Source organism: Balaenoptera borealis, assembly GCF_965194805.1.
Source record: "Balaenoptera borealis genome assembly, chromosome: 8".
NCBI lineage: Eukaryota > Metazoa > Chordata > Mammalia > Artiodactyla > Balaenopteridae > Balaenoptera > Balaenoptera borealis.
In genome coordinates this window covers 92166925-92192362 of record NC_138865.1, presented here as the reverse complement: position 1 = coordinate 92192362, position 25438 = coordinate 92166925, and the positions used below count along the sequence as shown (strand labels likewise).

At 40.2% G+C, this 25438-nt stretch overlaps 1 protein-coding gene across 8 annotated transcripts; it reads right to left on the bottom strand.

Moving 5' to 3' along the window:
- Nucleotides 1–446: 446 nt before the first annotated feature.
- RNF20 (ring finger protein 20) lies at nucleotides 447–25408 on the bottom strand. Of its 8 annotated transcripts, none has more exons than XM_082403814.1 (20): nucleotides 25321–25408; nucleotides 24005–24159; nucleotides 18304–18498; nucleotides 18036–18183; nucleotides 17701–17883; nucleotides 14187–14305; nucleotides 11808–11954; nucleotides 11556–11633; nucleotides 11229–11348; nucleotides 9914–10093; nucleotides 8820–8955; nucleotides 7993–8114; nucleotides 7501–7871; nucleotides 6141–6258; nucleotides 5404–5553; nucleotides 3628–3840; nucleotides 2955–3080; nucleotides 2647–2787; nucleotides 1801–1902; nucleotides 447–1548 (listed from the first exon to the last, which is right to left on the bottom strand). In XM_082403814.1, exons 2-20 carry the CDS (start codon nucleotides 24131–24133, stop codon nucleotides 1372–1374), a joined length of 2955 nt encoding a protein of 984 aa, XP_082259940.1. In that variant the 5' UTR covers nucleotides 24134–24159; nucleotides 25321–25408; the 3' UTR covers nucleotides 447–1371. The 8 variants fall into 8 exon arrangements, with proteins under 8 accessions (XP_082259940.1, XP_082259941.1, XP_082259943.1 ...); XM_082403815.1 differs by having other exon boundaries at nucleotides 18304–18471; nucleotides 25321–25407; XM_082403817.1 differs by having other exon boundaries at nucleotides 25307–25357.
- Nucleotides 25409–25438: the final 30 nt, after the last annotated feature.

Sequence of the window (25438 nt, the reverse complement as noted above, 5' to 3'; positions counted from 1 at the left end):
AGGACATGCAATTTGTCCTTACCCATCTTCTAGGACAGGTAGTGATCAAGAAGGGATCCATTTTACACAACCCCGTACCAGAGATATAGAAAACCTCTGGTTTTCTGGTTACTATAAATCTTATACTTCAAGAACTCTCAAACTAAAGTGCCAGGCAGTCTGATACCCTCTGGAAAACAAATCACAATCTCTTACCCCCATAGCGAACTAAATAGTCAAATAAGCCATCATATTTTAGGCATAATCTCTCCCCAGAGCAGATTCAATAAAAAAACTGGGAGAAAAGTGCTTCAATTAATCAGAGAAATAAATACTTTAAACAGAGCTAGCCCCTTAATCTAAGTTGATTATTTCTGTTCAAGAGAATTCAATGCTAAAACAGCAGGTATAAAATCAACTGATACTGACAAATAGAAAAATTTCAAAGGAAAACATGAAAACAAAAGCAAACTGAATCCTGCTTTAATTGAAGCTTGTGGAGTATAAAGTCCTACAGAAACATTACAGAGAATCTTTTGGAAAACAGGAGTCACGACAACCCCTGTGGAGAGGCAGATTAGAGTAATTCATAGCTCACCAAGGCCTCCCTGTATCGGTCGCAGAGTACCCAGAAGATCTCTTCACCATCTCAGTCCTGTGCTCCATCCTCTCCAATCTTGATTTCATTATAAGATAAAAGGGGCTATAGTATTTGAAATTATTCTAGCCTCGAGAAATGTAAAGGTATCAATGAGTAGAACATTCAAAACTTACATAAGTGTAACAAGGAGGCCAGCTGACATTAACAAATTACTTAGTCAGTGAATAGGAAATGGATTGAATCATCCTGGACATAAATTTCATTAAGGCTTCAAACCATCCAGGAATAAGTAGCATGATGATACCATTTTATAATCCAAGTTTACAAAAAGTTTACTGCCCAAATCAAGTACTGTTTATGCCTGCAAACAGCTTATTTCTAAAAGACCACTGCCCACTGCAAGTAGCCATGTGTCTCTACTCTTCTTTGTTTCTTTCTCTGTGTCAAAAATACCAATTTGACTTCTTCAGGAGGAATGGACAATCCAAGATTATACAGTAAGCCTGAAGATGTTGAAAAGTCTAAAAGCAGGAAATACACAAAGCTGGTAGGGAAGACAAATAAAAGTTGTTTCTAATCCATTCTAAAACCCAAGACTTGCATTACCAGTCCTTTCCTCCAGAAGTCACCTAGGTATTAGAGAGGAGAACCTGGACGTAAAGTCTGTGAAGGAAAGGGAGCTGACGGACAAACTGCCCTGTGGGTGACAGTCAAGGAGAGAAGAGGTGGAGGTTTGGTGGTTAAGGACTAAGTGCCTGTCCAGCCTGCCCCTCTTCTTCCCTTGGCTTGGATCAACCAATGTAGATGCGATGGAAATCATTGGCACCAAAAGCAGCATTACACTTGGGACATTTGCGCTGGCGGGTGTCATAGCGGGTCTTCACACACTCAAAGCAGAAAACGTGAAAACACTTGGTAAGTACAGCATCCTTTTTACGCATGTTGCAACACGGACAGGTCAGGCGTGCCTAGAAAAAAAAGAAATCAGAGTCAGAGCAACCATAAAGGTTTATGACCCAAAGGGCTCTTATATATAAGCAAAAAATCCACTAAGCATTAAGACAGTAATAGCACCACATGCCCACCCATTCACACATAATAAACCATTCTCTGTTACCTTCAAGTAAAGAGGTTCAGTATTTATTATCCCAATCTGTTAGTAGGCCATTGTAGGCCAAAACAAAAAAACACACACAAATCACTGAGGCAGTTTTTCTAACCTTGTAATCCTTAATCTCCTCCATCAGAATCTCATCACATTTGGGTACATTGTCTGGTTTCTTTGTGGTCTCCAGCTTCCTTCGAAGTCTAGAGATGTCCTCCTGTGGTGGGATAGCATACCCATTACACACTCCCCCAGATCTGTCATTTTTGAGAAAAATTAATTGCTCCAACCTGAACTTTCTTTTGCAGAAAGAAAGGACTTTCTGTCCTTTCATGCCTAACTATATTTTAGGAATGCAGAGAATTGCAAATGACCAGCTATTTTCTTTTGTTTCGGAACAGGCAACCATAATCATATCACCAAACTTCAGTTGCATCTAACTACTGTCAGTTCAGTTCTGCAAAACTCCAGTCTAAGTTTAGAGCGATTAAATTTAAGAAAAAGAAAAAAGATGAAAACTTGATAGGCCATCTTATTTTAAGGCAATTAGATTTTAAGCTGAAGATAGATTGGATCAAAATTTACAGATTTATAGATAAGTATAGAAAGGCATCAGGAGAAACAGTTGGCATGCAAAAAATAGAAAAATTGTAGAAGAATTTAAAGAAGAACTTTAAAATTCTCTAGTGTTTTTTTTGCTGCTATTTCTTTACGATTTCACTAACTCATTCATTTAAATAAATAAGTATTTATTTCATGCCCATTAGGTGGCAGCCACCATGACAGGCTTTGGGGATAGTTTTCAGTGAAGAAAACAGACTCTATCTCTTCACTCAAGGAACTTACAGTTAAATAGGAAAAGACATATTGATATGATAGACCAATGACTCTTTTATAACATAGGTCATTTTAGAGCTCAGAAAATACCTAAAAGGCAAAAAGTGAAGAAAAAACAACTGACCTGGGCCCGTTTGAAATTGAACATATCCTTTTCTTTGGTGACACTGTTCTCCACAATCTCATCCTGAAAATCATGTAGCTTCTTCTGAGCCAACTCCAACTGTGCTTTGAGGTCATCTGCAAGCTGGGCTGCCTCCATTGCCTATGAGGGATGTATGAACAACATTATCTTATCACCACTTATTTCCAGTGAGACAAAATGTTACCAAGCCCAAGGAATAAAGTGAACCTGTAATTTCATCAGTGTTAAACTTATTTGTTCCTCTGAAGACTAACTGTCACTTTAGACCACAGAGTAATCGATCATACCTTGCGTTTATTCATCTCTAAGGCTTGGGTCCTAAGACCCAGCTCCTTCTCCCCTGTGCCAATGTTGCTTTGTAACAGATGTTCCTTCTCTTCCAGTTTCCTCACTACCTGTAACTGGGCATCAACCTTAGAAAAAGAAAATCACATTTTAACACAAACAGGAAGGAAAAAAACAAAAAACTGACTGGGCTCTGTTAATCCACAGGCCCACAAAAGAGAATCTGTTAGAAAACTCGAACTATTACTGATTTTATCCATGAACCCTTCAAATTACATGCAAGACTATGGTAATTCTCTCATCCCAACGTTCAGATGTAATCAGGTAACCACTCTTACAGCTTCTCATGCAGCCTTCCAGAAATTTTTAAGATACACAGCACGTGCACAAAAGACATACACATTTTTAACACAAAAGGGATAAATAGATGAATCCCTTAATGATATATTTAAACATTTTTCCTTATTAGCAGATCCACTTTTGTTTTAACAGCTGCCCTGTACTCCTCTGTAGGGATGTATAATTTATTTACCAGTACCCTAATCATGTACATTAGTTTTGGGGAGTTTTTTCCTATTACAAAAAATGCCACAATAATCATTGTTTTACTTGTATCTTCGTGTAGAAGCATCCTACTTCAACAGGATTCTGGAAAGCTTTTTTCATTCTAGTTACCTGAGTCTTCAGAGTCAAAACCTGGTCTGCCAGCTCCTCCTTCTCTTCTTTCAGCAGCTTATGGATCTGATTGGACTTGATACGTTCTGACATGAGCTTGAAATTTGCATCATCCTTCTCCCTCAACTGCTGCATCAAACGGATATTTTGCTCCTGCATGTCTTCAAAGGCCTGGCCTGTGACGTCCATCTCAGAGAGGAGAGCTTCTTCCTCCTAAAATAAGAAAGAAGAACCTTCATTTTAATAGAATCTTCTAACTCCAAAGAAGTGCACACAGGAAACTAAACTTTCCGACTGTTGTTATGGAAATAACCTAGTGACAGAGAAGACAGTTTTAAGAAGCTTAGTTTTGTCACTAGGTTAGCCCTAGGAATCTGAAGCCATTGGCATTGATTGTTGGTCTGATGCTCATTAATTGATCCATATTTGAGGTCAGCTGAAGCAGACTAAAATTATACACACCATAATCTAGCAAACTGATCAAGTAGGAGTTGGTTAAGAAAATTTCTGTCATAAAACCTCACATTTTCTCATACTTTTCCACAATTATAATACTGACTTGAATCTACAGACTTTTCGACTCTGAAAGCATCTGTTTCATAACAACCTGATAGGTGAAAAACTGAATGTAAAAATAGTTTTAATTTACATTTGTCTTATTATAAATTACACTGAGCATCTTTTCATACGTTTAAGAGCCATTTGTTTTTCTATGAATTATTCATATCTTTTGTCTATTCTTCTATTGGGCTTTTGAGTTTTCTTCCCTATCATTTTTTGGGCATTTTTAAATATGTATTAGAAAGATAAGCCCTTTCATGATAAGAGTTAGAAATATTTTTTCCAGGTTTCTCATTTACCCTTTGGCTTTGCTGTCATGTAGAAGTTTTGTGTGGTTTTTTTCATAAGTCAAAATTATCAATCTTATCTTTCATATTTTTTAGACTTTTATTAATAGTTAGAAAGATCTTCTCCACTTCAAATTTAAAAAGAAATTTATCTGTTTTCTTCTGGTTCTTTTATGGATTTCTTTAACATTATATATATGTTCCATTTGGAAATTATCTTAGTGTAGAGTGTTCAAATATATCTTCAACTTTTTTCCAAAATTATTTTGTTTTTGCCCACCACATTTAATCGTCTTCCTTTTTCTTGCTGATTTAAAACTATATCTTTTGCACATATTAAATACCCATGTGTACTTTGGTCTATTTATGTACCTATATGGTTTTTCCAACCATTTTTGGTATCTTTATTATCGAATGTTAATAAAATTCATTGGGACTTAAAAATAAAGAAATATATGTTCCTTATGAGAAGGGGACAAGTCTCTATAGTTCTATGATCCAGAAACCACTACAGTTAACATATTGGTTATTTATTTGTAACCTACTTGGGGAACATGTTTTTCTTGGTTTCATGTATTTATAATCATAATGTGTATAAAATTTTATATCTTTTTATAAAATTTTATACTCATTACATCCCCTGATTGCAGATCAGCAGAGAAACGATACATCCTTCAAGAAACAGTTTTTGAATAACTGGCTATCCATCTGAAAATAGAAGTAAATTTCCTTCCTCACAAATACACAAAACAAAGTAACTGAAGGATGAGAGACTTCAATGTAAAAACAAACATATAGGAGAAAAAAATATTAACCAAAAAAAAAAAAAAAAAAAGACTGGAATGACAGGGCAAATTTCACTGTCAATAACTTACTTATCAAGTAAAATTTACTTAAAAAGCTCATCAAATAAAGAAAGTATGCCCACCTGCTTGGCCATGGCCAGCTTCTTCTGCAGGTATTCTATCTGCTCCTCTACTGCCCGGATCTTCCTCAGGGCATCTTCATCAGCCATTTTCTTGTTCTCTTTTTTCTCCTTATCCTCCAGATCTTTGAGTCTTTGCCTTAAATCTTCCAACTATAGGAGGAAAGAAATCACACAAAAAGAAAAACAAAAAAGCTATAATACAATTTCAAAAATCAATTAATATTGTGCACAGATGGAGGGCCCATAACAACAAAAGAACCTTTATAGGATTATGGAAGGAGACAAATGATACACTAGTGCCACATCACAACCCTGCTTTAACATCACTCCATTCCAACATCACACGCTTCTGCAAGCAGCATTTTTGAGGAGTGCAAATGTACTTTTCTTTAGAATAGTTCTCACCCTTTTTTTTCCTAACCTCCCAATTTTAAAAGAATAAGGCATTCTTCCCAAAAGTAACCAGAAGAAAAAAATCAGTATGACAATGATTTATATGGCACAAAGGGGAACAAAAAGTTTGAAAAGGTTACTCCTATTCCCCGTAATTCTGATATACCTTACCACCTAGTGGAAAATCTGGAAGTCTCTATATTAGATGGTCTTTGAAAGGCAAGAAAATGTTGCTAAGTCTTAAATGCCAACTTTAAAGAAACTACAGCCTTCAGAAGTGTGAAGGAAAATCCCACAAATGGAAGATTTTGACCAGAATGACAGGTAATGGCAGATTAGATTACCTCTCCCTTAGACTTCTTCTCAGCTGCCATTAGCTGAACCTTGTCTCTCTGTTCCTTTGGGGCAGAGCGGTACATATCTAGCAATAGTTTCATCTCCTTTTGGCTCTCCTGTGCCTTCCTATGATGAGGGTGGTAGAGGGGAATGGTGTAATGAGAAAACAAAGGGCATCAGAGCAAGGGAATTTTGAATTATGCAAAATATTTTACAACAGTTCTATTTTACACTTTATATACCACATCTAAAAGACAAAACTTTTGCACAGACTATCAAGAGATTTCTGGATACACTCAGAAAGTATAGAAAAGTAAGTTGTATAAAAAGACTCATTTCTCCCGTCAGACCAAGTTCTCCAACATAGTTATAAAATAAACACTTATGGCACTTGTTAAATAGGCAAAGTTCTGGGGCACCACTCTTAGAAACTGAGACTCTGTAGGTCTGGGATGGAGTCCAGGAATGTATTTTAAGTAAGTCACCCAAATGATTCTGATACCACACTTGGAGGAGAAAAAAACTGCCTTAAAGAGAGCAAGAGGAAGAGAGAAAAAAAGGGAGAAAATTCAAAGTTTAAAATATACTGCTAATCCTAGATTTGACAATTGAGTGATTAACCATCAGCTAAAGGCTAAAACTTTATCTTACTAAATTTTCGAACCTCTTAACTATCCTTTTATATACCAAAGAAGTTCAAATGTTTTGGGCACAGTAGTCCCTTAAATCCAAACATCAATAAAGGCTCAACCATGACCAATGGGGAGCAAGAAGGAACCAGTTCTATCAGAAGAGGTACGGCTGAGCAGGATGAGAAGCGGCGATATGTGAGATTATGGCAGTGTTTCTCAACTTAAAGGTCTGTCCTACCGTTTCAATGCCTGTAGGAGTAAACCTCCTAGAAATCTCTTAAAATGATCTGATATATACACAGACTACTTAACTGTCAGGCAAAGAGATCAATATTGTTCAAGTTATAGCGATACATATTCTACCTACTATAATTTAAATTATAATTAATGCCAACAATTTGCCCAAATCTAGTAAACAGCAGTATTTATTTCCAATAATTCTCATGAGTGTTACCTCAATCATGACATCCTTTTCCTTAATTTGGATTCATGAAGAATAAGGCTACAACAATGGGGTTTACTGAGACCTGATCACTGAACCAGACTATACAATAGCCACACAGGCCACTGAAGTTGTACACTTGATCAAGAATTGAGACCACATTAATTGTACATTTAGTTACACCTGATACATTACAATTATTGAATAAGCCATGCCATCATTCAAACATTTCATGCACGACGTCCTAACCTTAGCTTTTGAGTCAGAAACAGTTACTCTAAACATTGCTCTTACTTGAGTTCAATCTTCAACTGTTTGATAATTTCTGCTTCCTTTTTCCTTCCATCATCATGTTTCCCTTTCTCTTTATCCTTAGCAGAATCTCTCTCTTTTTCTGACTCTTTTAGTTTCTGTTTCTCTCGTTCTCTCTCCTTTTCCTTCTCCCGCTCTCTTTCTCGCTCCCTCTCTTTCTCCCTCCTTTCTCGTTCTCGCTCTTCCTCATCGCGTTTGGACTTAATTTCGTTGACTTCCTCCTGAGATGCCTTCGATGCGGTGGACTGGGCAGACAAGTCCTCAGGATCTTGTTTTAGCTCTGCAGGCTCGTCCTTAGGGTCCTCAGTACTGGACTGAGACTGCAGGAGGGCACTCCCACTGCGCAGCCGTGTCTGGGAGGGCAGAGAAAGGAAAGCATCACCCACACTTATGGTGACCACACCACTCTCCTCACCCCAAGACAGCTTTGCAAACTTAACAGAAAATAATACTTATTCTCCTCCTCCTGGTTACCTTGTTCAGGTCAGACTGGGCTTCTCTCAGTTTCCGCTTATACCTTAGGACCTCCCCTTTCAGCTGGTGATTGTGATTCTGGAGGCTACTGATGAGGTGGCGCATCTCCCGGTTTATGGGGCCTTAAATACAGCAATAGCAATGTCAGGAGGAACTGTGACGAGGGCAAAGGCACAAGGAAAGAAAGTGTAGAACACGTGAGGGACCTCTGAGAAACAGGGAGAACTGACAAAAGGAAGATTCCTTCTCAGAAGATGAAAACAAAACTGGCCAATCTGAGTTAAAAAACAAGCACCCAGGGCTTCCCTGGTGGCGCAGTGGTTAAGAATCCGCCTGGCAATGCGGGGTACATGGGTTCGAGCCCTGGTCCGGGAAGATCCCACATGCTGCGGAGCAACTAAGCCTGTGCGCCACAACTACTGAGCCTGCACTCTAGAGCCCGCGAGCCACAACTACTGAGCCTGCGAGCCACAACTACTGAAGCCCACGCGCCTAGAGCCCGTGCTCCGCAACAAGAGAAGCCACCGCAATGAGAAGCCCGTGCACCGCAACAAAGAGTAGCCCCTGCTCAACGCAACTAGGGAAAGCCCGCGCGCAGCAACGAAGACTCAATGCAGCCAAAAATAAATAAATAAATAAAATTTAAAAACAAAACAAACAAAAAAAACCCCAAGCACCCAGGCTGTAAACCAAAATGAATGACAGGATTTGAATTAAGGTTCTTTAGGATTTCTGAGCTCCATAACAAACCCTGGTGACCACGCTGTGTCTTTCCAGGAAGGCACATGCAGCAGACGAACTACAGGGTGGAGGCAGAGTAACTGTACCTGCTTGTTCGTTGGCTGCAAGGGTCTGCTCAAATTCTATCCTCAGCATTTCATACTCCTTGCGGACCTGGGCCAGTGTATCTTCTAGCTGGATCACTTCGGTCCTCAGCTTCTTATGAAGACTAACCTCATCTCGCTACACACAGAAAAAGGAACCAATCAAAACTTCTTATCAAAATGTGGACATGTCATCATATTCTATTACTGTTTCCTAAATTTGATCTATAAGGATCAACATCCTTATCTATGTATATAGATCCTTGATCTATAAGGATCTAAGAAGAAAAAGAGAAAATATCAAGAAAAGAGGGATTACTCTGAAAAGTTCCAATTCAATCAATACTTAACGAGCACCAGACAGCTACAAAACACTGATCTGAGAACTAGCAGGAGACTCAAGAAATATAGGAAATGGCTCCTAACTCTGAGAATATTACAATTTGGTTGGAGAACTAAAGAATAAAACAGTATATAAACAGTAAAGTAAGATATACTCAACTCTTTGGCAGACATACAGTAAAAGACCAACTACTACAAACATAACCTTAAAGGCAATGAAAAATACAGAAGTGAACACATGAATGAAAGTTTCTGCCTTAAAAAAATTATTTACATATGCCATTATATGATATAATGGCTTGTAAGCAGTGATATAGCTTCTATACACTATGCTCCCCAATGCACATAAGACTCCAGCCATACTAAACTATTTTTTTTACATCTGCTGTTCTCACTGCTGGGAATGCCCTTCTATTTTTTTCTACCAGTAAACTTGTTTTTATCCTTAAGAGTCATACTGCACTTTGGTAAGTGGAATCAGGACGGCTCCACAGTCAAATCAGATGTTCTGTCTCCTTTATCACTGCACCTTTTGGATATGCTCTATTGCAACACACTGCATTCTACTGGATACTGTTCTCCCCACTAGACTGTAAGATCTCTGATGGCAGGATGCCCACCATCTAGCAGAGTAAAGACCTACAGCCACTCTATAAATGTTTGCTGAATGAATAAAAGATTGAGCATAAGAGAGTAAAATTATAAAATTTATGAGGGAGAAAGCTTATATACAGAAGACAAAGCTAGGCTGTTACCTCAATGAGCTCAACTTGGCGTTGGTGGGTCCCCCTGGTGCCATGAAGCAGGGTCCGAGCCTCATCCAAGTGGGCTTTCAATTGCAGGCTCTCGTTGTACAGGACAGAGAACTGTGACTGCATGCAGCGATATTCTGGAGTCTCCTTGACCACTTCCTCCACAGCACTCCGCAATTCCACCTTAGGAGGGCCCAAAGCAAAGGAAAGTCAGAGGCAGAATCTAGGATGCTACTAGCCTGGAAATAAAATCTTAAACTCTCTGACGTCTTGTGCAACTGAGACAAACTTTAATGAAATCTATCTACCTAGTCCTCTAGTTACATAAAATCTATCCTAACTTAAATTAGACCCTCCAAGAGGTGGTATCTGGTACCTGTATTCTTCCACCCAAGGACTGTTTTAATTGATAACATGTTTTACATTATGTGTCAACCGAGATCCAAGGACACTAGAAGAGCCCTATGAAATCTGTCAGATCTAGGGACAGAGAAGAGCACTATGAAATTTGTCAGGATACTTATTTTAAGAACATAGTTGAGGACCCTAGCCACTAACTTGTTCTCTTTATTGACAGTCACGGAGAAAAATATTTTTGTTATTGTATCAAAAATACTTATGCTTCTCCTAAGTAACTGTTTACTTTAATTACCCAAACACTTCAACTGATTCAACTCAGGTTGTTTTTGTTCTTTTTTTTTTTTTGTCTTTTCAGTTCAAACATCTTTATTCATATATTTACCTAGAAACAAATCAAATTATAAAAGATGGGTGGTTGTGACTGAAAGAGGGGTGGGAAGACTTTCGGAATCTACTTTCTTCCCCCCCAAGAACCAGGGAGAGAAAATTCTAATGGGCAGGTTTGAAAACCAACAGGATCACTGACCATGTTTCTTTCTCTGTTTTGGCAGTTAGAAACTGCAGAGGCAAATTCTGTGGCCCACATTTGGCAATTACTGACCTGGGAGTGGCCTACGCACGGTCGCTACATGCTTCTTGCGTATATCCTGTATACAAGCCCCATTCTGAAAACCCACTTTGGATCCTCACCCTAGTTCACCCTACTCCTCATTTTTTCTCAACAATTCTTAAGTTAGTGCACTTTGATTCAGCCAATGCATTTTTGTAGGTTGCTTTCAATCCTTCTCAGAAAAGGCAGGGTACCAATATTAAGTATATATATATAACTAAATAAATGGATATAGGAACAAAACTTACATTTTTCTTTTCCGTAATAAATTATGACGGTTCACAACACATATGTGAGTTGATCAGCAAAAAGTTTCATTTTACTGCCCCTCAGAGCTGTGTCTCCTACCTTCAGCTTTTCATTTTGTGTAGTGACCTCCTCAAAGTCTTGCCGAAGTTTCTCCAGCTCACAGTGACGGTTCTGAGCCAACTCTTTGTTCTCCTCGAGCTCCGCGTTCATTTCCTCAAACTGGAGAAAAGGAGGAAATAGCAAAGTGAGAATAGAGAAAAGGAATTTCTAAATCATTCCCATTCCTAAGCTTCCAGCTCCAATGATCCACTCTTCTAGCAAAACCCCACGCTGTCACTTGTGAACTTGTGAACACAATCCTAAGCACCGAACACAATACCTGACACCAGGTCAAAAAAACACACCCTCAGGGAGTCGCAATTTTACCTTCCGGGCATTGATAGTGATTGTGCCGCCATAGAGACTGCTCCCTGCACCGTATACTTTATAACCTTTTGAATTCACCTATGGAGAAGACAAAGATCCTTTAGTGAGAGACCCTAAAATTTTAGGCTGATAACCAAAGTACTTTCAAAGAAGTCCATTTTTTCTCCAAGTACTACTACCTAAGTCCATCCTTTCTGAGTAGACTCCTTAAAATGATTCTAGACTTCAAACTATGCATAAAACAGCACTTGCCCGTTCTAGGACTTCTACCAAGTGTCGATTGAGTCGCTGTTCCCTCTTTCGAATTTTGTCAATATCCCACTGCAGGTCATCAATCATGGACTCCAGGACAGATACTCGTGACTCAGCTGTCTCCACTTTACTCTGCAACTTGGCGAACTACATCCCAAACACAGGTGTTCAGAAAAATACAGCAAAAAAAGACCAAGTTAGAAAAGGAATGCCTTATATCCCAAATCCCACAAAATTAACCCTTGCTTATGTGTCATTAAAGAAAAGATTTAAGTAAAAGCTACTTCACCCTCTTCCCAACACATGAGTATAAAACTGAAATCACAGGTTTAACAGTTCTGGGTAAGTCACAATCATGAAAACTGTACAAGTCTACAAGAACTCTCACAAAGAAAAGACTACTTAAGATTCAATAATTTTTCTGCCTCTGAGAAGCACCATTTCCCTATATAGACCACAAACCCATCAGAAAATATGTTTTTTAAGAGACAAAAGATAACATCCTTGATTTTACCAGACAAATATTTTAGGAGATAAAAATTCAAATATTTATTTAGAAAAAACAGCTATCTTTACCCTCTACTTTCCCTTCCCATATTTCAACAAATGATAATCCAAAAAGAATGGAAGGAAAACTTCCATTCTCTTTTTCAAGCTGAGCCCAGGGCAATCTAGAATCAGATGCTGTAAAGATACAAAAATCTATGTTGTTCTCTGCTTATTTAGGAGATATACACAGCTAATGCTATTTAATACTTTAATTATAAAACTGTTACATGTTCACATTAATCTCCATGTATCTTTTGTGTTGGTTTTAAAATATGGCCCCAAAATTCTTTGACAGTCCTCCCCACAAAAGGCGAGGTCATTGTCCCCTCCTCTTAAGTCTGGGTCAACTTTGGTGACCCAGTGGAAATGATGCTACATAACTTCAAGGCTATGTCTGAAAGGCCACGCAGGTTCTGCCTGATATTCTTGAAACACTCATTCTCTGGAAGAAGTCAGCTGCCATGTAAGAAGTCCAACTACCCTGAAACTTCCGTGCTGGAGAGGCGACACTCCAGTGGACAACTAAGATGAGCTCTCAGCTGACAGGCAGCATCAACAGCCACCCATGAGTCGGGAGTTCCCTAGTGGCCCAGTGGTTAGGATTCAGTGCTTTCACTGCCGTGGCCCGGGTTCAATCCCTGGTCAAGGAACTGAGATCCCACAAGCCACGTGGCATGGCCAAAAAAACCCAAAAAACAAGAGAAAACAAAACAAAAAAACAACCAGCCATGAGAGCCATCTTGGATATCAGCTCAGCTAGGCAGAGCAATATGTCTCTCCAGCTTAGTAATGCTAAATGAGATTTGGGAAAGGGCTGGTAAAGGAAGACCTTTTCATCTTGGCAGCACCTAGCTTATGCCTTAAAACATGACAGAAAGTTATACTGATTTTTTTTACTACACTCCTATTTCTTTATAAGCACGACTATACTCTAAGCCCTTTGAAGGTTGATGAGAAGTATTAATAAACTTCCCAAATGATTCCTATGCAATCAGCCCAGCATGCACCTTGGCACTGCAGTTTAGGAAAGAGGGCATAATGAAGAACATAGGCTTTGAAGTTAAACAGACCTACATTCAAATTACAGTTCAATCACTTTCTGGCTGCGTGCCCTCAGACCAGTCACCAATTTCTTTGAATTTGTTTCCTTAGCAGTAAGATGAGAGTTATTTGACCATGAGAGATAATATTCGTAAAGTACTTAAGTGCTAGGCACTAAGTAAACGGTTAACTATTAACTTACCAATATGCATAAGAGTTGGGTGGCCAAACTAAGGTAGGTCAAATTTCAGCAGAAGGCTTATCACCACTTTGTCTCAATCATTTTATACAATAAACAAATACCCAAATCTTGACATAGTTTGGTCATGGCACTATTTGTGTCTAAGTTTGGATTGAAAACCCACATTCCTCAAGTTCGTAGGTCATCATAAATGCAGTATTTCCTACTGTTCCATTCTCAGATAAATTTCTACCAACCTATTCCTCAGTAACATTGTACATGGTCTTTTATATTTGGAGTAATTTAATATTTGGGGGTTTGGTGTGTTGTTTTGCAAACCTCCATGATGGTAATTCTTCCTAAAAACTAAGATTCTAAAATGTCCACTTAAACAGAGGCAGAGTCAAGGAGAAACATTCAATTATTTCCTTCCGTTAACCTTTCCTCGGATTTTGATTTCTCAGAGCTGGTTGCTTTAACCTGCCCTGCATGCTCTTCAGTATAAAAACAGGCTTTCTAGAGTAAGATGATGTTTGAAGCACTTAGTATTCTGAGTCAATGTCTGCCACAGGCCACTGGAAACTGCCATCTCCTTTCTGGTCAAGTACCTCCTGAGACATGGTGCAATGCTTCTCCTGAAGGAGGTCTGTCAGTTCTTGTAGCCTCATGTCCTCTTGTGCAAGGAAGGAATTCAGCTCCTGCACTGCTTCCTCCACTATCAGATTATCTGAGGGAGAAGAACTGTACTTTAGTTTAGCATCTATAGTGTCAGATTTTACAACTGTGTATCCCACCAAAGCATTAACGTGCTATCTCACTTTATTTTCCTGAAAACTTCAAGAAGTAGGCTGGTTTTTATTATCTTCACGTGACAGATTAAGAACCCAGGCTTGCTTAGAGGACTTAGTCCTTAGTTAAAGCTCTTGCTTAAGGAAGTAAGTCAACCTTGTGTTTCTGTAGAGGTAGACACAGAGGCAAGGTCACCTAACGCCCATCCCTTTCTATAAAATTAAAATGCCTTGAGAAAAGAAAAGGAGAGGTACTATAACTTTATTCAGATAAGGCACAATCACCCCAAAAAACTGCATTTTAGCATTGTAGACAAGACAGAAGTATCTCTAATCAATGTCAGACTTAATAGCAATAAAATTCTATTTTCTAAGGCTGTCACAAATTCCTATTATTCACTAACACCAACATGAAGCATCTCTCTGTTGGGAGAGAAGGGAAGGGCAGGGCAGGGAGCAGTAATTTCCTTGTTCAAATGAGCACCTATAAAATCATGAAGAATAAAGACAAGAGCATAGAATTACTTATCATATTCTGACATACTATGCCAGAGGCACTCCTGAGGCTCAAAAACCAAAGTGTGAAAAAAAAAAAAAAAATGGTCATGAAGAACCTAGGGGCAAGATGGGAATAAAGACACAGACCTACTAGAGAATGGACTTGAGGACACGGGGAGGGGGAAGGGTAAGCTGGGATGAAGTGAGAGAGTGGCATGGACATATATACACTACCAAATGTAAAATAGATAGCTAGTGGGAAGCAGCTGCATAGTACAGGGAGATCAGCTCGGTGCTTTGTGACCACCTAGAAGGGTGGGACAGGGAGGGTGGGAGGGAGGGAGATGCAAAAGGGAGGAGATATGGGGACATATGTATATGTATAACTGATTCACTTTGTTATAAAGCAGAAACTAACACACCATTGTAAAGCAGTTATACTCCAATAAAGATGTTAAAAAACAACAACAACAAAAACAAACAAAAAAACCCAAAGTGTGCAGTATTATTTACAAAGAAGGTAGTAAATCTACAGAACTTACCATACCAAATTAGTATGTTTAAAATCAGAGTCACAAATACTATAGCTGAAATCCAAATGTTAGTAAATGAAACCACATACTCTCGGGTTATGTACTGCCCCTAGAGACAGTTATCAGGAAGTAAAATTGACACTGCTCTTAGAAACATAATACAGGTTGGTCATGCGGTGGCTTTCATGGTTTTCAACCAAGATTACCCATCAGAATCACTTGTGGAACCTCTAAAATTAGATACTTACCTAGGACCCATCCTATACCTACTAAATAAGAATAAACATGGGCAGGGCCAAAAAAGAGTATGCTCCGAAAACTCTCAAAGTGATTCTGATTCATAACCCAAGCTAAGAACTAGGGGCTGAATTTTAATCCTCTTAATATCTTAAAATATTGAGAATAAGGCCCAGAATACAATAAGAGCTCAATAAATATTCAGTGAATTAATAAACAAGCTGATAAATATAATTCTTTTGAATCAAGGACCAAATAAACATGAGGAAAAAAATGAACCGCCAAAAGTTACAGTTGATGCTACAATTCATACTTTATACGCCTTTATCTCTTAGAACATTCAGCTTATCAATGGCAATTGCCTTTTATGTTATAAATAATAGCTTAGCAGTTTGTAACTTGTAATGAATGTTTTTATTTTTTAACTTAAATCCTACCTTAAAATGCATGCCATCAAAAGAACAATTTTAAAGTACTGTTTAATGCGCTACTCATTTTAGTTCCTTTTTAAATACAGCAATTCCTTTACTTGATATTCATTTATAAAATCAAGTTTAATAACGACATAGCCTCTGCATATAGCATATTATCTGGTATACCATGCATATTGTATAAACCATAATGCATATGGTATAAACCATAATGCATATGGTATATCCGTGTGGCATATTACTAATGTTTAATAATACCTTCTAACTATTCAAGTGGAGCCAAGGGAGAAAGAAGTAACATACAGCTCGGTTTACATTAGGTGACGGGGAAGATTTATAGCCATTCATTCACCATTATGTAAGCACCCACTAGACACCAGAAACAGTGCTAGAAAATGGAGAAACAAAGAAGAGTGAGGCAAGGCACTGCACCAAGAGACATAGCTTAGCTGGGAACACACAAGTAGATGTAATATATGAACACAAAAGTCTGGGAGGACACGAATAATATTGTTTACAATGGCTGTCTTTGGAAAGTAAGATGGAAGGACTTTTGTAGTGTACTTCATGTGATTTCTGATTTGTATATCTTAAAACAAGTATCTGTTATCCAAATAATAAAATACAGAAATACACAAACACCTTATTGGAAAAGCAAAGGAAACCTTTGCCCACAAAATATTCACAAGTCTTTAATATGCCTCTTCTTTTAATTCTATTGATAATTTAGCCCAAGTATCTTAAAAAACAAAATTACAGAGTAAGAAAATTCTTATTTTCCCAGCCAATGGTTCAACCTCCATTGCATTCGACATATTTCTTTCAGAAATGAACGGTTAAACATCTTAATGACAATCAGAGAAATTAAGACATTACAACTAGACCAGGATTATTATTTAAAGCATGAAATCAGGACACTTAAGAAGATGCAACCTGGACTTCCCTGGTGGCGCAGTGGTTAAGAATCCGCCTGCCAATGCAGGGGACGCGGGTTCGAGCCCTGGTCCGGGAAGATCCCACATGCCGTGGAGCAGCTAAGCCCGCACACCACAACAACTGAGCCTGCGCTCTAGAGCCCACACGTCACAACTACTGAGCCCGCGTGCCAAAACTACTGAAGCCCGTGCATCCAGAGCCCGTGCTCCACAACAAGAGAAGCCACTGCAATGAGAAGTCCACGTACTGCAATGAAGAGTAGCCCCGGCTCGCCGCAACTAGAGAAAGCCCACGCGCAGCAATGAAGACCCAACACAGCCAAAAATAAATAAATTCAAAAAAAAGAAGATGCAACCTAACTACACAAATACTTAACTACACTGAACAAATATAAGTTTTTGCATTAAATCTAATCAGTAACATAAATTAATACTTTTATTTCAAATAGACACTTTTCCATCCCTATAATATTTTGTTGTTTTATCTTTTTAAACACTGAAATCTAACAATTCTAAAGCCTGAGTCAACTTTTTGAAAATATTAGAGATAACAGAAACACAAAAATCAAGGACATATTAAAACTGACTCCAAGAAATTTAATTAAAAATAAATATGTGAGTCTGAAAACTACAAACTAGCATACAAAGGTGAGTTCCTATTTCTCCCCCTCTGCTTCCAGTCTCCTGGTTTTTGCCTCACCTCCACTGTTCAGCTTCCGTGATAAGAGCTCCACTTTTTCTTGCAGTTTATCATAGACGGTCACAATCTGGGACACAGCTCGACGGGAGGACTCCACGCGCTCCTGCAGCTGAGATTCCATCTCTTCACTGGAACTGCTGGCCAAAGTAGCAAGGAAAGAGAAAGCTGGCTCTTGCCCTTCCCCTGAGGACACAGGGGGAAAAAAGAAGCCCCTAAAATTATAAAACTGGAAATATCAAAATCTATTTTTTCTCCTCAAATGGAGAGCCTCAAAGCGAAGCTCTACTTCAAACACCCAGAAAGCCTGAAGTGGCAAATCCGCCACCAACACTCACCTCTCTCTCGGTCATCTTTCCGTTCCTGATTGCTATCAGAGTCTGGTTCCGGCTCAGGCACAACGAGGGCTTTTCTTTCTGTGAGTAGGTCTCCCAAACCCTGCTCCAGATCATAACGCTTAAGGATGATACGGATGTTTTCATCAAACTGGAGGAGGGAAGGTACAGTTATGAAAACACAAAAGGAAACAACTTTGGAAATAAAGAGACTGCTAAGGAGAACTACAATGCTCAGATAAAAACCGGAGTACATTAACAAGCTAGCTACCTGACTCCAGTACCGGTTGACGATCAATAGTGAGGCATCATCGGTGGCCTGTCTTCGTTCCAGTTTTTCGATGTGCTCACGGAGTTCATCTTCAATGGCTTGCCGTTGATCCAGCATTTCTGCCAGTTTGCGATTTTTGGCTTGCAGTGTTCGAATGTCTAACTCCTCCTGCCCCAGGAAACCAGTCTTATTAGTCTCCATAAAGAAATTAGACAAATCAGTGGTTAAACTCAACAGGGGTTAAAATGTGCATTGCTTAGTTCCTATGAATAAAGCTATTTATTAAAAAAATCTTACAGCAAATAATGAGATAAGAAGTAGGAGCAGAAGAAATACATAAAGGTAAAGGTCTGTGATGATGGGAGGAAAGAATGACACACACAAATACACTAGAACCTTGACTTCACCCAGCTCACTGTTCTAGTCACGTGGACATCCACAAAATACTGCTACTGTGAGGCTCCACCACCCAGCTAGACCACCCTCTACCCCAATCAATCAGCTATCTCCTAACCACTGCCCGTCATTTATTCAAGACTTTGACAACCAGGTCCTTCTGTATCCCAGTCCCCGTCAACACATCTGGTGACTTCACTATACATGTGGACATGTACATGTGTGGACAAACCATCAAATCCTCTAGCATCTACACTGTCAGCATTTTGAATCCCTTAACTCCAATGATCACTTCCTTCACTGTGCTTCAGCCAGACATTTCAAAAGCCACATCCTAGACTTTTGTCATTATCTAGAACTGTGTCACATCTGAAATCTTAAATTCCGACTTTCCATTCTCTGAATAAAACCATCTTTCCAGATAGCTCATGCTCTTATCTCAATATACCAGTCTTCATCTGGATCTCCAAAATCTTGAATTTTCTCCTTTCTCCTCTGTCTCCACTATCTTCCATACCTTGACTATACCCTATAATACATTCCTTCAAACTCCTGCCTATCAGGCTCCTCAAGTTCTCTGCCTTTAATCTTTTTATTTTACCTCTGCGAACAAACCCCAATCTGAATTAATCCACGTATTAGACTATTCCATTCCTATACCCAGTATGCTGAGACTTCTAGATAAGGTCATTAAACCAGGGAGACTGGTGCCTTTATAAAATGAATTCTAACCTGAGCAGATCTTATCATTTGTCCGGAAATGTTTCTTTCTGGATCAAGTGATCTAGCTCCTATTCTACACTGAGGCAACGTCAAACTACCAAACCCTGTGTCCTCTCACATCACACTAAGCAGGTGACTTGGCCTCCGTTTTAAAGAGAAAACAGAAACCATCAGATGGAAAGTTCTTCAATTTCCCATCTCCTAAACCCATCCACACAACTTACCAACTTATGCCCATATTCTTAAAACCTCAACCTGTGCTGAGGACCCCTTCTCTTCTGTTTCTGCCAAAACGTCACTCCATCAGTAATTGGGTACCCCTCTCAGTATCTTTAACCTCTCTCTAAGAAAAGCTGGTGGGGGGATGGGGGGTGGGGGGGGAGGGAGGGAGAACCTCAGACAAAGAAACAGCATGTCGAAAGGATTACATTTTTACTTTACTTAGAAATTAATGAATATTTTAAAGTAAGAACCATTTATTAGAGCACCAATTTCTTGTTTCACTTTTACTTTCTCTCTTCCATTTGGTTAAACAGTCTTGATACGCCAAAACAGTCAACAGCTTCCCAACTGTACCAGTTTATGAATACTATTAATAAACTATATCTTTAACCTCTTTTCTGAGCATCACCTCCCCCTTCTTTGCTCCACCTGAAACCTGGATAAGAACACTGTTTCCCTGCAGGCTTCCCCAGTGATGGCTGTTTCTCTCCCACATGCTTTGAAGCCCTGTGCCTGGAGGCAGGTGGGTGTCCTCCTTGTTCTCCACTGCCACTAAGCCATTATCCACTTTGCTCCCTAAAACCTCCTAGCTTTGCAGCTCATGCCATTGGTCTGGACCACCTGCCACCCTGCCTTGCTGCACTCATCTATAAATGCCCAGGTCACTTCCCCACATTTCCTGAAGATTTAGTACCTGGCTTGTCATCACTCTCTCCAATACTACTCATGTTGTACTTCTTACTAATTTCAATTCCCATATAGATGATCGTTCCTGTATCTCAGATCCTGTATCCTGACCTCCTCTCCTCCAATGATCTTGTCCTTTACCTCCCTCAGTCACCAAACTCCCAGTTATTCCTATTCTTGGTCTTAGCTGTACCTGGATGTTCTCTATAAGCTCAATTTCAAACATCCCATTCTCCACAATTACCACCTGTTTTTCCAGCTCACTCTCTCTAGTTTATCAACTCCAACAATTCTTCAACTCCTCCAGGATCTATTATACAATCCACTGGTCCTATACCTTCGTCTTGTACCTATGTCTTTCACTCCTCTCACTTCCTCACTTCCTTATCAAACTTAAATTCCATGACCAGTCACACTGCTTTATAACCTTCTCCTCCCTTGCTCCATATTTGCCTGCTAAAAACCCCAATCCTGGTAACATCCGACTCTCCACCTACATCCATGAAGCTAAATGTGACTAGAAAAAATAAAGCACCATGCTGACTGGCCTCACTTTAAACTCATGCTCACAGACTCAGGTAGGTCCTCAGTGCTGCCCAGCAGCCCTACTCCTTCTCTCGAGTCCATTCTCTCTTCAAGATGACTACTTCCTACCTTCTCCTGTCTCTTCGCACCTCCAAAACTTCCTCCCCCATCCTCACTCTCAGATGAGTCTTGCTTCTGATTTCACTGAAAAAAAAACAGAAGCAATCAGAAGAGCATGTCCACATCCATCTCCCACAACCCTCACTACTGCCCTGCTTACATCTGAACCCACATCCCTTGCCTTCCTTCTTGTCGATAAACCATCCCTCTCCTAGTCAAGGTCCATTCTCCCACTTGTGCATCATATTACATTCTCTCTTCTAGTCAAGGACATCACACCAGTAACTGTCTTCTTTTTCTGCTACATCATCAACTTTATCCTCTCTAGCAAATCATTTCATCAATAAATAAAAATGGGGCTTCCCTGGTGGCGCAGTGGTTGAGAATCTGCCTGCTAATGCAGGGGACACGGGTTCGAGCCCTGGTCTGGGAAGATCCCACATGCCGCGGAGCAACTGGGCCCGTGAGCCACAGCTACTGAACCTGCACGTCTGGAGCCTGTGCTCCGCAACAAGAGAGGCCGCGATAGTGAGAGGCCCGCGAACCGCGATGAAGAGGGGCCCCCGCTTGCCGCAACTAGAGAAAGCCCTCGCACAGAAACAAAGACCCAACACAGTCCAAAAAATTAATTAATTAATTAAAATAAATAAATAAATAAAAATGCTGTAATATCTCCTACTTTAAAAAACAAATTAAGAAAACCTTCCCTCAACCCCACATTTCCCTCTGGCTAAGGCCCCATTTTCTTTGTTCTACTTTACATCAATACTCCTCCAAAGCAACATCTCTGCCCTCTTTGCCCTAATTCCCCTCCTCTCATATTCTCTTAAGTTCACTGCAGTCAGGCTGCCATTGTCGCCACTCCACCAACACAGTGCTTGTCAAGTCTCCAGTGAAATGTCTATGGCTAAATCTAAAGTCTCAGCCCTCCCCTTGCTCAACCCAACAGGAGCACCTGATCAACTCCTTCTTGAAACACTTTCTTCTTTTGACTTCTGGGACCCCACTCTCTCTTATTCTCCTCCTACTTCAATGGCTCCTCTTCAATTAGTCTCTTCTCATCTCCTTGACGTGAAGGGTTGCAGTGCTCCAGGGCCCTGTCCTCAGACTTCTTTATCTATGCTCATTCCTTATGGGAGAGCCTATAGTCTCATGGATTTAAATACCAGTTAAAAAATAATGATTATCAAATGTACAGCTTTAGCCCAGATCTCTCCACAGACGGCAGATCACCTCATCCAACTACCTATCCACTCACAGGTCTAATAAATGCCTCAAACTTATATGTCCAGTATCAAACTCATGATTCATCCCCCACAGCTCCCAGAAATCTGCTCCTCTCACACCCCTCCCTAGCTCAGTTAGTGAAAACTCCATACTTCCAAAATCCTGGGGTCATCGTGCCTCCTTCCTCTCACAGACTTCACCCAATCCACGAGCAAATCTTGTCGACACCACCTCCACAGTGGCCCAAGCCACCGTGATCCCTCAAGATTACGGCAACAGCCTCCTACATGTAGCAGACACTTTTGCATCCCATGCCACGATCTGTCAGCCTTCCAGACTCCAGCACACCTCCGGTGGACAGCTCCAGTCACCCTACCAGTGTCCCACTTCAAGCATACCTTGCAGTCTCAAAGTTTTTTGCTCCACAATCTCAGTTTGTTTACTACAGCAACCTCAAAGTGCAAAGGAGGAGTTACTGCCTTCAAGGGCAACCTTCAACCAACTGGGGCAGGGATCAGTGGATACATGCCCCAGCTCCCCACCCTTAGAGAGGGAGAGTGGGAGGGAGGAGAGGGAGAAGGAATGAGGGAACAATTTTGCTAACTGAACTCCTGCTTACAACCCTTGCTCCCCTACAGTCTATTCTCCAAATCTAAGTCAGAGCATGTTACTCCCCTGCTTAAAACCTTCCAGTAGCTTCTCACTGCCTTCTAGATAAAGTCCAAAATGGAACGTGTGTTCGGTGCTTCCCTTAGCACATGTGGTTATCCCTGTGAAGAGCACATTTCCCACTCTATTATGACAGTCTGTTCCCTTCTCAGTGCCAACCTACAAACTGAAGTCCAGGGGCTGTCCTTAGGGTAAAGCACAGTGTCTGGCAAATAACAGATTCTCAATAAATATTTATTATTGAATGAATAAATGTCCTTGGGATGCATGACGTGAGACAGTGCCAAGACAAAAATCACCTCCTGGCAACAGGAGGCTGATGAACCCCAGACAACTTCAGAAATGATACTTAACAACAATTTACTCTGAATGTTCCTATTATTCTCTCTGATCCTCAGTTTCAAAGAGTAGATGTGGTTTTGTCGGCTATACAAATGTGAAGCATTTTTACACCATATCACCATGGCTGAGTTCCAAAATACAGACTCCTGCCTGACCTATTATAGTGAGCTTCTGATGTCTAATGGACATATAACATTACTATAAGCTGTTGGTGTATAACAGTCTAATAAAACTGTCAACTCCATAACAGCAAGGACAATATCTATTTTATTCACCATTATGGCCACGATATCTAGCCCAATAAAAACTATTAATAGTACATTACCATGTTAAAGGTAATATTCCTTAACAGGAACTCTTTTATTTCATCCTCAAAAACCCAGCGAGTTAGGCACTATAATTACATTTTACAGACAAGGAAATAAGAAGACACTCTCTCAGTGATTTTGCTACATTGCCTCTTAGTACCTGGCACCTAAGTTTTCAGTGAATGAAAAATCAGTGTATAGCTCCCTCACTGCTAAATGCCTATAATGCTAAATACCTCAATGCTGTATCAGGGACCAGACTCTTCAGAGAATATAAACATACCTTTAAAAATAAAGATCAAATGTCAATATATTTCTTCTTCAGAAATGAGCAATGCATCATTTCATCTACTTCTGGCTGTTTTATTTCCCTCTTCTTTTCAAATCAATTTCCCTTACTCCAGAAGGCTTCCATAAATTATTACTTTCAGATTGCCACTGACAGAAGAAAAACACACTCTCACAGCATTGTTTCCACATACCGTTGAAGAGACACTCCCGAGCTTAATTGTTTCCACCGTGGTCCCTGAATCTTCAACAGCTGTCTTCTTCTCCGGAGGCACAGATGTGCCAGGCTCTCCGGCTGCTCTTTTATTTCCAATTCCTGACATCTTGGCACAAGATGATAGCTCTTTTCCTGGAGAGAAAAAAAAGACAGAAACTTAGTTAAGTTTTGCAAAGAGAACTAAAGAGGGTCCACCTATGATATAAAAACTAGCAGTTTTTCTGGCCAATCCTTTAACCTGGATCCATTAATTCCACACTCAGCAACATGATCCTTAAGTTCCTCTTGGAAAGAGAAAAATTGTGGAGTAAGAGTCACAGCTGAATTTACGGAACTACAAATTTCTAAATAGGATGCTGCTAAGAAATAAGACAATTGGCAAAGGGTGAAGAGACCAAGAAAAATGTCAGGAATCTCATTTCCCGAAATGTCAACATCTGAAAAGTTCAATTTGATTAGAAAAGAAGTTAATTCTATAGTGTTGGGAGAATCAGAGAGCTTAAAGAGACCTGGGAGATGTCTACTAAATTACTAATACTGGACAAGTCATTTATCATCTCTGAGCCTCAAGTTCCTAAACCAGAAATAACAACAATATAAGCTTCCTATGCTCCTTATAAGGAAGAAATAAGTACAGAAAGAACTCAGCATAATGCCTAGCATGAAGTATGCACTCAGAAATGCTAGCTCTCCTTTTTATATTTGCAGTTTCTTCTCTATTTCCAAACGCTCTCCCCACGAATTTGTGCAACCCGGTGGAAGCTAGACCTGGGTGTGAATCCCAGTTCTAACTTTTAGGGAGCCATGCTGCCTTGCAAGAGTGAGTTCTCCATATGCATAATGCAAGCGAACGGATATTGTCTGCCCTACTTGCCTCCCAAGGTTTCGGAGCTCAAAGGAGGCGGAATAGATGCTAAAGCACTTTGCTACTTTAGGAAATAGCCCTGCCATCAACGAGACTGCACACTACTCTGCTTCCAATTCAAGCTCCAGGAGAAGGGTATCGGTGGCAGCAACCTGAGTGGGATCTCGCCTGGAGAGAGAGGAGCAGGACAACGGCCTCAATCCAACTCGAGAGGGGCCAAGGACCCCACCCTCCGGATGGGCCAACTGCAGGCCCCGGAGAGGGAGGCCTGGGAGCTGGAGAGGGTGGAGATCCCGTTGCCTGCAGAGTCCCGTCCCACCCTTGTCAGAGATCTAACCTGAGTTCTTCCAACTTGCGCCGCCCGGGAGCGGAACTCTGGGCAGTTATTCACCAAGGTCCGTGCAACCCACCCACCTCTCACCCCTTACCCGCAAGCGAAGACCAAGCGAGGCTTCCGGGAGGCGGGGCCAGGGAGAGGAAGAAGGGAAAGAAAAGAGGAAGTCGCTTCAACCTGGCGCAGTGGACCACAAGACCCAACCGGGCGGA

What these genes read in the sequence shown, in the direction of transcription:
- RNF20 (XM_082403814.1), bottom strand. Translation starts at nt 24,133, where the DNA reads ATGTCAGGAATTGGAAATAAAAGAGCAGCCGGAGAGCCTGGCACATCT. An exon ending in GCCAAGTTGAGCTCATTGAG is followed by an intron (nt 8,956 to 9,913) that starts GTAACAGCCTAG and finishes TTCTGTGTGTAG; the next exon opens with CGAGATGAGGTTAGTCTTCA. An exon ending in TCAATTTCAAACGGGCCCAG is followed by an intron (nt 1,903 to 2,646) that starts GTCAGTTGTTTT and finishes ATCCCACCACAG; the next exon opens with GAGGACATCTCTAGACTTCG.